Source organism: Musca vetustissima, unplaced genomic scaffold, assembly GCF_032173495.1.
Source record: "Musca vetustissima isolate MV318-11 ecotype Yass unplaced genomic scaffold, APGP_CSIRO_Mvet_v1 utg64213, whole genome shotgun sequence".
Classification (NCBI taxonomy): domain Eukaryota; kingdom Metazoa; phylum Arthropoda; class Insecta; order Diptera; family Muscidae; genus Musca; species Musca vetustissima.
Genome location: NW_026874632.1, coordinates 1 through 13,934, shown reverse-complemented (window position 1 = coordinate 13,934; position 13,934 = coordinate 1). Strand labels below are relative to the sequence as shown.

Below are 13,934 nucleotides of genomic sequence, written 5' to 3'. Positions count from 1 at the left end.
ACGGAACTATATATGGGAGCTATATATAAATCTGAACCGATTTTCACGAAACTTGGCAGACATTATACTAGACCTAAATGATTAGGCTGTACCAAATTTCGTGCAAATCGAAAGATATATAGGGACCGTTAACATTAAATCGGTTAAATATATATATATATATATATATATATGGAAGCTATATCTAAATCTGGACCGATTTTCTCGAAACTTGGCAGACTTCATTCTAGGCTCAATTCAGTACGTTATGCCAAATTTCGTGCAAATCGAAAGATATATAGGGACTTTGGGCACCATTTACATGAAATCGAACGGAACTATATATGGGAGCTATATATAAATCTGGACCGATTTTCACAAAACTTGGCAGACATTATTCTAGACCTAAATGATTAGGCTGTACCAAATTTCGTGCAAATCGAAAGATATATAGGGACCGTTTACATTAAATCGGTTAAATATATATATGGGAGCTATATCTAACTCTGAACCGATTTTTCCCAATTTCAATAGGGTTCGTCCTTGGCCCAAATAATCGACCTATGCCAAATATCATCCAATTCGGATCATAAATGCGACCTGTACTTTGTTTACAATTTAACATGGACAGACAGACAGACGGACATGCATAAATCGACTTAAAAAGTGATTCTATGCATATTCTAAAAAGGAACCATGTGTCTATCTCGTTTATTTTTGCCTGTTACGAACATATGCACTAAGACATAATACCCTGTACCTGGTGAAGGGTATAATAACATACACTCCACCTTATGGGGAGGGTATAATCTGTATAAGTGAATTCTTTTTTCTTGTATATAGGTCCCTATTTCAATGAGAAATACTAGGTAAGGTAATCCGACCATCTGTCAAATTTAATTTAGTAATATTTTTCATAGTTGGCAACATTGCGCGTCAAATTCGAGTAGAAACTACACACTTTGACAGTTAATCGAATAGTCAGCTGCGCTAAATAAAGTACCTATTGATTGAGCCGTGCTCTAATCGTTGACATTTTAGAAGAGCCTAAAAGTATGCAACATCTTCTCAACTAGTTTCATTATTCTGTGATTAAGAGTATATTAGTTAAGAAGGGGATTTGGTCTAATAGGAAACAATTTTCCTAAAAAATAAAAAAGAAACGTTGTGCCAACATTTAATCGTATAAACTACCCTTTGTTTTCCCTGAAAGTAATCATAATCCAAATAAAAAGCAACATATTTTAATAATTCTCTCCCTTTAAAAAACTTTTGTCATTTCAACTCTTGTGGAAATGACATTTTAAATATGGTTGGTAATTAGCATTGTTGTAGAAAAATATGTTTATTGGCGATTTTCCTAATCAGCCAGCTGCCTATATACTTAACAACTCACCCGTCCTTTATTTTAAATCTAATTACAACAACAAAAAAGAGGAAACCTTTTCACTGGACATTTTAATCCTTTAAACAAAACAAAGCAACGAAAAAAGTCGAAACTTTTCCTTTAACAAACTTACCCTTAGGCGATGAGCTTCATCCATTGTTGCCGAAGCATGATAGCTTAATACCTCCAGTGTAACACTTTGTTTGGCCATGGCGACAATGGCCTTCTCATACATGTGGGTATTGTGAATGCCCATGCCACAGAAAATGGCAAAGGCTTCAACGAAATTTTCGTCGTTTTTGGTGAAGACCTAAATGGGGGAGAGTTGGGAGAAAAATAAAATAACGAATTTAGAATGGATTTAAACAGCAAAAAATATCTTAAGAGGCTTACCAAATTATCAAATTTGTTAATCAGCTGAATTACACCAATAATTTGACCCAATGAATTCTTAATGGCCATACAGAGTATGGATTTGTGTTTGAAGTTTGAACCCTCATCTACACTGGGATCAAAACGATCATCCTCATAGGCATTGGGGACGTTGACGGTCTGGAATAAAATAGAATAAAAATATTTAGAGAGAAAAAATAATTTTATTTTAGGAAGGTGTTGAACTTACCTCCCCCGTTGTTGCCACATGCCCCGTAATACCAACATTTATGGGAAAACGTGATTCATATGGACTTGTACGATTTGTCGACTCCTCTTCGCTAAGGTCATTGGCTTCAAAATCGAATACCCGCGAAAAACTACCCTTCGAAGCCTCATGCACCAGCAGGATTTGTACTCTTTGGCATTGTATTAGACTCTGCATATGGGTTAGTATACGAAAGACCATGTGTTCGATGGTACTCTGCTCCTCGAATATCATGCGTGCCAAATCGAGCAACACCTGATTACGTTTGATTTCCAACTGGGATTTCTCATAGAGTTGAGCGTTACGCAGACCAATGCCACAGAATTGTAAATAGGAAGCAAAAACCTTGGAATGGTAAGAAGAAAAAGAAAAATGGAAGGGAAGACAGACATTAATTAATAGAATGCAAAGTAGACATTTTCATTAGGTTGCAGTTTCAAGAAGTAAAGGAAAGTTTTTTGTATGTGTATTTATTTTTGTAAAGATAAGCAAAGAAGAAACCTTCGGTAGTGAAAGGAAAGTTTTTAGTTGGAAGTTCATGATTTTCTGGGAAGGTGATTTCTGCGAGTAATAGTTTTAAAAGAAATAATAGGAAGGAAAGTAAGGAAAAGTCCAAAGTCGAATGGAAACGAACATATAATACCCTACACCGCTTTTCGTATACACAAGAGGTGACCCTACAAATTTTAAATTTAACCTATAACACTGTTGCACAAAATCGAGGTAAGGATATGAGAATTGGAAAAATCCTTATGGGGATGAATGCGAGGAGGACAAATTCGCCGTCACATACATGTTTTCATCGTCCTTTTCCTATTTTACCCGATCGTTGCTCAGAAGTACTAATAATAAATGTACATTATAAAGAATAGTCTGATTCTTCAGAAATATTTACAACAAATATATCTCATGATGCTAAACACGTTCATAAAATGGTCTCGTGGGAGACTGATACGGATCCTGATTTTATAATAAATAAATTGTCTACTCAAGAGTCAACTGGATGCGGGCTAACGGATGTATCAGATGTTCCTCTCTAATGATGTTGATGTTGGTTTTTTTTCCATTCGACTATCGATCAATATTTCATATTAATCGGGCGGAATTCGAGAAATTTTGGGTTTCATTTACATAAATTCCGATGGAATTTCGGCCGATGTAAAAAAATGTACATACATCATTGGGTATGCTGCAGCATAGCTCACAGGTCAAAATTCCAGCGCTAATTGGATAACCGTTGGATATTTGGTTCAGAATTCGTATAAAATAAGAAAAAATATATAGGAGTTATGTCTCAATCTGTACCGGTTTCAATGAAACTTAACAAACTTCATTTTAGACTTAATGTGGCATGTGCATGCTATACAAAATTTGGCCTCAACAAAACATCATTCTATGCTCAATTTAATATGTCCTGCAATTTTTCATGACAATGGAACAAATATTGGATGGTACATCGTTTACAGAAAATCAGACGAAGCTATATATGGAGACTATATCTTAATCTGCACCGATTTCAATGAAACTAACCACGTCTCAAAACATCCTCTCAATCGTACAAACATTGGGACTTTGGTGCACTACTGTAAAATCGGATGAAACCATATATGGGAGCTATACCAAGTCTAAAGCAATTTTCACGAATAGTGTTCTTCCTTGGCCCAAATAAGTAAGCTGTATCATATTTCATCCAGATCGATTCTTAAAGGCGACCTTTACCTTGTTTACAATTTTACATCAACAGATGGACGGACATGCGTAAATCGACTGAGAAAGTGAGTCTATGGATATTATTAAAAGAGGCCATGGGTCTATCAAGGACATACCAATTAATGATATCGGCCATTTTGCGGCCTAGCCTCAATATAACGGTACATCCCGATATTCTGTATTTTGATTTTTTTTACCGAACTGGCTCTTATTTGATTCATTGAATTGTTATTGGTTGCCAAATCTTCCTAAAAATACGATTATTCAAATAAAATGTACAAGATTATAAAATATTGACTCTTTTTGGGGGAGGTACCGGAGGAGAGGGCAGACGGGTCCCAACTTCGGACTTGATATAGGCTTCGTAAAGATAATAGGTTGTGCCAAGTTTGGTTCAAATCGGACATTCCATTAGCCTGATATTGGATTTCTGGGGGAGTGGACCAATGGTCGCATCATACTACTTGATCTAGGCTTGGTTAAAAAAAGAGGTTGTACAAAGTTTGGTTCAAATAGGATAGTCTGTTCGCATGATATTATAGAGAGTTATCGTGCGCACCAGCCAGCCAGCAAGACATACGGACAACGGACGGGCATTTGTAAATCGACTTCAACTTTTTTGAAACGGATTTGGGCCAATGAAACATGGATTCTAAAACCAATACTTTGATTAAAGTGTATATATCCTGATTAGTCATAAGGCTGAGGGATTAAAAATGATCAATATTGGTCCAAGTTCGGTTATGGCCCTTATACAACATTACTTTAAATTTTCGGATTTTGGAAATTTTTAAATAGGTTTTTCAATTGGCTTTAATTATATATTTTTGCTTCTCCGATTGATGGTAGCTAGTATTAGTCATTTTGAGGATTTCAAATATATTTTTGAACAGAGTTGCTCCTAATTTGATATTTTGAGTTCTCATTGGGTAGTAAGACTTTCTACTAAAGTTTTAAATACGGGTCGGTCATTGGGTATAGCCTAGCCCCTTATAGGTAAATTGATCTGCCCTAGGCATATTTTCCAATCGAAGTGACTTTAATCCGGGACCTTGGTTCTGGTATTTTTCAATATACGTTTATGGTTCTACATAGTCCCCATTCAGAGGTCACGCGCCGTCTTCGTTATGTTCTAGGACATCGAACACTTTTCCAACTTGAGTGTCTGTTGTTTGGTATTTCGTCTTCTTCTGGCAGCAATTTACTATTAAGTCGCCCTTATATAAAAATTAACCGTTGATTTTAGGTATTTTGAATGTACATCTCATGGAGAAGGACCCGATTGAATATCTTTCCATAAAGAATAATAAAAACCAGTAAGGAAAGTAGTAAAGTCGGAAGGGGCCGACTATATGATACCCTTCACCACTATGGGTATATTAGACAGGACTATAACATAAAATTGGATGACTTCAAACAAATATAAATAGGTCATCCGTTGGGCTATGTCTGTACTTCTAGAAAACGCAGCTACGTAAATCTATGCTCAATTTTGTACGTTGTGCAAAATTTGATGTCAATCTGACTAACATGAGGAGTTTGATGCCCAATTTACTTGAAATCGGGCGAAAATATATACGGAAGCTCTATCCAAATATTGAGCGATTTCAAACAAACTTGTCACAGGTTAAGTTATACTAATTTCAGAACGTTTTGTTCCTATTGGTTCCTTAGTACGTCAATTACTTAAAATCAATCTATAATAAAAGGGAGCTATATCTAAATCTGGACCGATTTTCACGAAACATGGCAGACATCATTCTAGGCTCAATTAAGTACGTTATGCCAAATTTCATGCAAATCGAAGGATATATAGGGACTTTGGTGCAGCATTTACATGAAATCGGACGAAACTATATATGGGAGCTATATCTAAATCTAGACCGATTTTCTCCAAACTTGGCAGACATCACTCTAGGCTTATTTCAGTACGTTATGCAAAAATTCGTGCAAATCGAAAGATATTTAGCGACTTTGGTGCACCATTTACATCAAATCGGACGAAACTATATATGGGAGCTATATCTAAATCTGGACCGATTTTCTCCAAACTTGGAAGACATCACTCTAGGCTTATTTCAGTACGTTATGCCAAATTTCGTGCAAATCAAAAGATATATACGGACTTTTTTTTATAACCCCCATTAACGAATCCCGAAATATATTAGATGTTTTGAAGGTTCACCTCTTGTGATGCACAACATCAACGCAATCCAGGAGAATCGGTAAAAGCAAAGCATTTTTCAATTGACGGGATTTGGCGTGTTTAACCTATTGTTACCGAGGAAGCACAACATTGCGGAATTGTCTTGAAGATATTTGGATAGAGATAAAGCCAATTCGAATAAGGACCCGTAGCAAGAAAAACTTGCACTGGAAAGGTTCTAAAACGGTTGTTTGGACGCACAAATATGAACACAATACCCTCCCAGTACAAAATGTTTCAGTCGATAATATCAAACGGGGTACCCTGTATATCACTGAAATATTTTCTTTTACGGGAACTAGTCGCAACTACTATCTGTGCAAAATCGATTATTTATGATATTTATTATTCTTAATTCCCGAACTTATATTGGTTAAAAGAGTCACTACCAAATCTAACTTCATCTTCCTTTTTCCACAACAATCAACAACCCTTATAACCACTATGTAAAATCCCTGTCGAAAAACAATTAACCACTTTACAAAACTTTTGCAACTAATTGGCGGTTTTTCTCGTTAGTGTTTCCAAGTTACCTGTAGTTGGGTGTGTGTGTAAGTGTTAAGAGACAGTTTTCATGTAATAGTGATACCCTAACATGAGGTAATCTTCCTCAAAAAGTCTGTAACATTTAGTGGCTTTTTAATTTGCTTATTATACCACAAAAATTCTGTGCTCGTTTATACGAAGTTTATTTTTAGCGTTTGTTAAAATTTTTAGATTTTAGATGCTGTTAGTTTTTGAAAATTTAGAAAACTTTTTTTTATAAGGTATGAAGAAAAGAGAAAACTTGTTCATCTTTGGGCAAAAAATCCTTAAAGTTTTGTCTGCTACCATCACCATTCTCTCCTTAAAAACTTAGTGGTCATGTTTCATTTGTGTTCTAAAGTTTTAACAGATACAACATGTCTTCACTGTTTCGAATTCAAGGAATGAATGGGTATGTCATGGTGTATGAGATAATAAAGTTTTCGTACAAAACTAAACTAAAAAGCATTTAATTTTTTTGCTAAACATAATAGTTTTGGAAGAAAACTTGAAAAGAAAGCGAACAAAATTGCGTTGAATGTGAAAACAATTGAAAAAAGACAGGGTATGGAAAATGCGATGACTAACGACAATGGATATTTATTGATTTTATTTGAAACATCTATTGAATGTTGAATGCTTAAAAGATGTTGTTATTAAAAAACTGTTCTAAAATTTATTAAAAATAGCTATAGAGACTTCAATAATGACAAGTATCGGCAGAAATGTTTATACCCTTTACCAATAAAATCGTTCGAGAGTTGTAGGCTACGTCATGGTAGTAAATAAGTGCCAGGAAAAAACGAACATATCGAAAATGTACTCACAGTATAGAGGCCTATATATAAACATGGTCTGAAAATGTTCTGTAAAGAAGTTCTTTACCCATCAAGTTCCCGGATTATCAGATTACAATCACTTCGTAATAGTAAAACATAGTCACTTCGGTCGGAAAATGCTTGTTTCTATATATGAGTATACCCAATGATATACCGATATTCATCACTTTCGGTAGTAAGATTTCCCATCCAATGTAAAACATACTCTTAAAAATAACGAAAATTAGGTGTACCTATATATAGGGACTATGCCAGATCATGGCTCGATATTTGTAATTTCTACTAAGAGACCTTTTGTGACCCAACATGTTGAAAACGCCGAAATTTTGGGAAATCGCTTTATGGGACTATTACCAATTGTTGGCAGGAAAATTTGAACCTAAAATATAAATATTAAATTACAGCTTTTTTGTTTCAAAACCTTGACCGAACCCACCCCACCAAAAGAAGCCAAATTTGTCGCTACCCACAAAAGTAAATCAATATTGAGACAATAATCGACGACTTATGAAGGTCATTAAATAAAGTCGTTAGAAACTTGCTGTAATCGATAATTAGGATTATGGGGTTATATGGGGGATATATCAAAAATTGGACCCAGAGACCTCATATTCCACTACAATATATGCTTTGACACTAATAACATGTGAGCCAAATTTTGGCGGTCTACGTCAAGTGGTTCGCTTGTTTATAAGTTTATATTTTTGGGTAAATACTCAAAATTGGGGTACTTATGTATGGGGGCTACCAGAAAACGTTGATCTACATCGGTAAATGTTTGCATGGATATTTGTTACCAATAGAGAACTCTTTGTGCCAAATTACAGCCAATTTGATCGTAAAGTGTGTCTAATAAACAATAAATACCTTAATCGGGAGGTATATATAAAAACTTGACCCAGAGACCCCATTTCCCATACCAGTTGTTGTATTGATATAAAAACCATCTGAGCCAAATTTTGGCCGCCTACGTCAGATGGTTCGCTAGTTAATGAGTTTATAACCAATTTTTGGGTAAATATTCGGGTATTTACCCAAGTATTTACATACATATTTAAAGAATTGTAAAACTAACCATTTTAAATATATCTATCTATTAATGCCTCCTTCAAATTTTAAATCATTTTGATGGACCTGATGAAGGTTGTTTCGGCATGAGGTTGATTGACTTCGCGGCAGTCAAAAATATTGTAGTTAGCAGCACCAGATTCAAGCATCTCGATATACGCAAGGCCACCTGGATCTCTCCTGATCAAGCAGCAAGAAATCAAATTGATTATGTTGTGATAGACGGATGGCATTCATCCAGTGTTTTAGACGTCCGATCGACCCGAGGAGCGAATATCAATTCGGACCATTACCTTGTGGCAGCCAAGGTACGCACCCGTCTTCTACAAACACAACAGGTAGCCGAAGCCTACTCCGCTCAACTTACCCATCTGCTTGAAGAAAGCACTTCTTGTCCCGATAATAGTATAGAAGCACAATGGCAAAGAATTGCCCACTCCCTACAAACTGCAGCAAAAGCAAAACTTGGGTACAAAAACCACCACCAAGAAACCTATGGTACGATCAGGAGTGTCGTAATGCTACTGATGTGAAAAACGCAGCGTATAGGACAACCCGGCAGACAGTAGCAACACGTAACGTGATGGAGAATTATCGGGAGGAAAGGAGAGATGAGAAACGTATTTTCAGAAAAAAGAAGAAAGAGGTAGAAAAACGTAAGCGTGAGCAAATCGAGATGTACAGGAGTCGGAATGACGTCCGAACATTCTACCAACGGGTAAAACACCAAACCTAAGGCTTTGGTGCAGGCACATCCTCCTGTAGAGATAAAGAAGGAAACCTGGTGACAGATACAGACAGCGTGCTGAGAATCTGGAAGGAGCATTTTGAAAAGCTTCTGGTATCAAATAGTGGCGTTGAAGAAGATACCCCAGAACCAATAAGAGATGATGGTATAGAGTGTATACCACCTAGCCAAGATGAGGTTATAAAAGCAAATAATCGGCTCAAGAACAACAGCCGAACTATTCAAGACTGGTGGCCGGATGCTGGTCAGGAGCATGCACCAGCTGATTAGTACAATTTGGCTTGATGAATGCATGCCCACTAATTGGAACCTCAGCATCCTGTGTCCCGTGCACAAAAACGGAGACAAGACGATATGTGCCTACTATAGAGGGATAAGTTTCCTTCACATCGCATATAAAGTGCTATCCAGTGTGCTGTGTGAACGATTGAAGCCAATGGTCAATGACATCAATGGACCATAGCAATGCGGAATGGTGGCAAATCCACCATTGACCAGATTTTCACTCTGCGCCAAATCCTGAAAAAGAACCACGAAGAACACATCGACACATACCACCTATTTGTCGACTATAAAGCTGCATTCGACAGCCCTATCCGTTCAGTGGTGTTTAAAGCCATGTCTACGTTCGGCATTCCTGCAAAATTAATACGGCTATGCGATAACTTTAAGTGGCACAAGATCAGCAGTTAAAGTAGGAAAGGACCTATCGGAGCCCAACGCGCAAGACGTCCAGTAGACTCGGACCAATTGTGAAACTTGAGAACTACAACTTCGAGGTAGTCAACGATTTTGTATACCTTGGTACCGCCATAAATAAAACTAATGACATCAGTTTCGAAATTCGGAGAAGGATTGTGATGGCCAACAGATGCTACTATGGTCTAAGTAAGCAGTTTAGAAACAAGGCCACTTCCCGCCAGACCAAACTCACACTTTACAAGACTCTGATACTACCCGTGCTATTATATGGATCTAAAGCATGGGTACTTGCGCAAGCAGATGAGGCAGCTCTTGGGGTGTTTGAAAGAAAAATTCTCCGAAAGATCTACTGGCCAATCTGCGTCGACGGGGAATATCGGCGTCGAATGAACCATGAGCTTTACAATTTGTACGCGGATATCGACATAGTCAGTCGTATTGAGCTGCAGCGACTACCGTGGCTAGGCCATAATGTCCGAATGAATGAAAATGCCCCAGCTCAAAAGGCATATAAAAGCGAGCCTTCTGATGAGTCCCGTAGAAGGGGAAGGCCACGGATTAGATGGAAAGACCAAGTAGAAAACAACATCTTGGAACGTGGTCTTCCAAATTTATGGATTTGTGCACAAGACCGACGCGCTTGGAAATCTTTTTTAAGCTCGGCTTATGGAACAACCGTTCTCTAACAAGCCAGCTAAGTAAGTAGATTAAGGTCGTTGTTTTTTAAGTAAGTAGATTAAGGTCGTTTTACGAAAAATTGAGTTTCGGATTTTTTCTATGATAACACATTACTTCGACCCTTAGACTTTGCAATACAAAAATATGACTTTGGAAGGTTCTGCACTTAGAAAAGATATCCATACCTTCTATCGTCTATAGATTAAAGACCCACCAATTTTAACCTTTTTACAGGTTGTATGAAATTTGGAGTTGATCCTTGATAGATTATTTATCATAGAAGTAATTTATTCAGATGCATAGAAGGCCACAAGCAGAACTTTTGGAGCTCTTCTTTAAATATAACACTTTCTGCAAAAAAATAAAAAAAAATCCATCTATAGGTCATTTATTAGTTAATGAGCTTATGGAGGTCTACTGTATATAGAATACTTTTCGGTATGTGATATACAAAATACTCGGCCGATGGAGCTCTCATATTGAAGGAAGAGATCTGCCTGATTTATTTTGTTTTTAGAAGAGCTCATATAAGTCTGTAAGTAAATCACTTCCCGAGATTCTCCAAAGGCATTATGTTCGTAACAGATCTCCAGAAGGTCTTTTGGAGCTCTTCTATAAATATGACACCTTTAGCAACTGTTTTATAGAGAAACCAACTTTCGAGAGGTCTTCTATAAATTGAAGAGCTTATGATGGCCTAAGATAAAAAGAATTCTTTGCGGAGCTATTTTTATGCCATATATTTTATAAGTCCGTAATATAAAGATCTTCCAGTTGTATATTGTCTATATAAGATCTAAAAGCTGGTAAATTGATAAATTTCGGAGTTGTTCTATAGAGATGGTGTTAACTTCTGGAGATCATATTTGGCCTTCTTGACTATGTTTATAGCAGGTCACTAAACCAGGTCCTCTTGGGGCGCTTCTATGATCATAGAATAATTATATTTTATTTCCAACAAATCTGGTAAATATATATTGATTATAGACTCATTATTCCGCCCTCACATACATATTCTAGATTTATTTACTTAAAAATATAGAAAATTAGTTATTTTTAGAATTGTGTCTAAGGATAACATATATCTTTATGTATTTGTCACCAGGTCAAGAACATATTTTCATGTTTTTGTTATTATTATTTTTAGTGTTGTTTTTGTTGTTCTGTTTTTATTCTAGACTTACCTTTTCATCAGTTTCTGAGAAACATTCTCCATTCAATTTATTAATGACTTGGGCCACACCAATGACATCACCCGATGAGTCCTTGATTGGCATACAAAGTAATGCCTTTGTACGATAACCGGTCAACGTATCGATTTTACAATTAAAACGTTCATCCTGTTTGGGAAGATAGGAAAAAAGAGAAAGAGGGATAAAAAATTGCAGGAATAACAAAAAATGTATATAAAAAGAATTTAAGTAATTTAAAGATATTTGTTTGATTCAAGTGAGAGGGAGTCCTTAAGGTTATTACTCTTAAGGATTATGCTTAATAATTAATGATATATAAGAAGTTAAGAGATTGTTATGAAAACAACGGCAACAAGGTCAACACATTTATTAATGTCATATTATGAAATTTAATTGCAACCATTAATCATTAAGAAATGATGATGATGGTCTTTAGGTTTTGGCCAGTTTGATTCAGTTATAACGTTTGCGGGCAAGCAGAGGCGTTTGAAAATTGAGGGACGATATTTAAAAAATCTGTAGATAAAGAATTTAATTTAAACTCTTTATTTGCTCTAATAGTTGGTATTTAAAATTTTTCGTTTCCTCTCAAATATAAACCACTACGCCACTGTTCTATTATTTCATTTGTGTGTGTATTGAATCCTTGTCTTTCTGGATATGATGAATTTAAATAAATTTATAATTTTGCTCACACATTTGATCTTTTATATTATAAAGAAACCAAATATCCTCCCAAATATATATCCCTCTACGCCACTGCCCTTTTAGGCAATTCCGTATCATTTATATGAATCTCACATCTTTTCCTCAGAGTATAATTAATCTTTTCTTTCGTATTCTTTATTTTGTGTATGTGTGTGGCAAATTCGTTTGCTTTTGACTTTTTAACAAATAACGGTACTAAAAGATATCACAAAAAAGCAACTGCATGTAATGTCCATATTTGTCTTCACATGTTTGAATCCTTATATCCCTAACTTGTCGTACACATGTTCCATATACTCGTACATGTATAGCCGTAGATTCAAACTGAAAGCATTGTCAATGATAAGAAAAATTGCAAGCAGATCAAGAGAAATGTCCAAAAAGATTTACAACATTGTCGATTCCCAAAAAAGAAAACTTCTCAAATGCAACTGCACAGCAACGGTCATATTTCAATATATTTTGACATATATATATGAAACGAAAGGCTACTAAATATTGGGGTGGAAAAGGGAGAGAAAATTTAAAAAAATAAAATATATTTTCAAAAAATCCACAATCTAATGTACTTACAAAAAAAAAATTAGTAAATCTAGTATCAGTCCTACTAAATAAGTATTAAAAAAATAGTCCCTCTAAAATAATTTTTAAAAAATCTACGCCATGATAGTCCCTCTAAAATTATTTTTAAAAAATCTACGCCATGATAGTCCCTCTAAAATTATTTTTAAAAAATCTACGCCATGATAGTCCGTCTAAAATTATTTTTAAAAAATCTACGCCATGATAGTCTCTCTAAAATTATTTTTAAAAAATCTACGCCATGATAGTCCCTCTAAAATTATTTTTAAAAAATCTATGCCATGATAGTCCCTCTAAAATTATTTTTAAAAAAATCTACGCCATGATAGTCCCTCTAAAATTATTTTTAAAAAATCTACGCCATGATAGTCGCTCTAAAATTATTTTTAAAAAATCTACGCCATGATAGTCGCTCTAAAATTATTTTTTAAAAATCTACGCCATGATAGTCCCTCTAAAACTATTTTTAAAACTTCGTGCAAATCGAAGGATATCAATGGACTTTGGTGCACTATATACCTAAAATCGGACAAAAATATATATGGAAGCTATATCTAAATCTGAACCGATTTTCACGAAACTTAACGCACATAATTATAGGGTTTATTTAGTACGCTATGCCAAATTTCATGGAAATCGGAAGATATATCGGTCTTCATTGCGCCGTTTACGTAAATCAGACGAAAATTTTTATGGGAGCTGTATCTAAATTTGAATAGATTTTCACGAAACTTAGCACACATCATTCTTGGCTTAATTCAGTACGCTATGCAAAATCTTGTGAAAATCTAAGGATATAAAGGGGCTTTTATGTACTATTTACATAAAATAGAAGAAGAAAACCAGTGAGCGGAGCAGTATAGTCGGACGGGGCCGACCATTACGATACCCTACACAACTACCACTGAACTCAAACTTTCTACGGATGTGTATTCCGAACCTGGGGCAATATTCCGTGATATTTGCACA

At 35.5% G+C, this 13,934-nt stretch overlaps 1 protein-coding gene across 1 annotated transcript; it reads right to left on the bottom strand.

The window, feature by feature from the left end:
* Positions 1–1,479: 1,479 nt before the first annotated feature.
* LOC133335127 (dual 3',5'-cyclic-AMP and -GMP phosphodiesterase 11-like) lies at positions 1,480–11,822 on the bottom strand (the record flags this gene model as incomplete). Its single annotated transcript, XM_061543434.1, has 4 exons — positions 1,480–1,676; positions 1,760–1,918; positions 1,989–2,351; positions 11,667–11,822. Coding segments are annotated over 4 exons (875 nt in total), but the record flags the coding sequence as incomplete, so codon positions are not given.
* Positions 11,823–13,934: the final 2,112 nt, after the last annotated feature.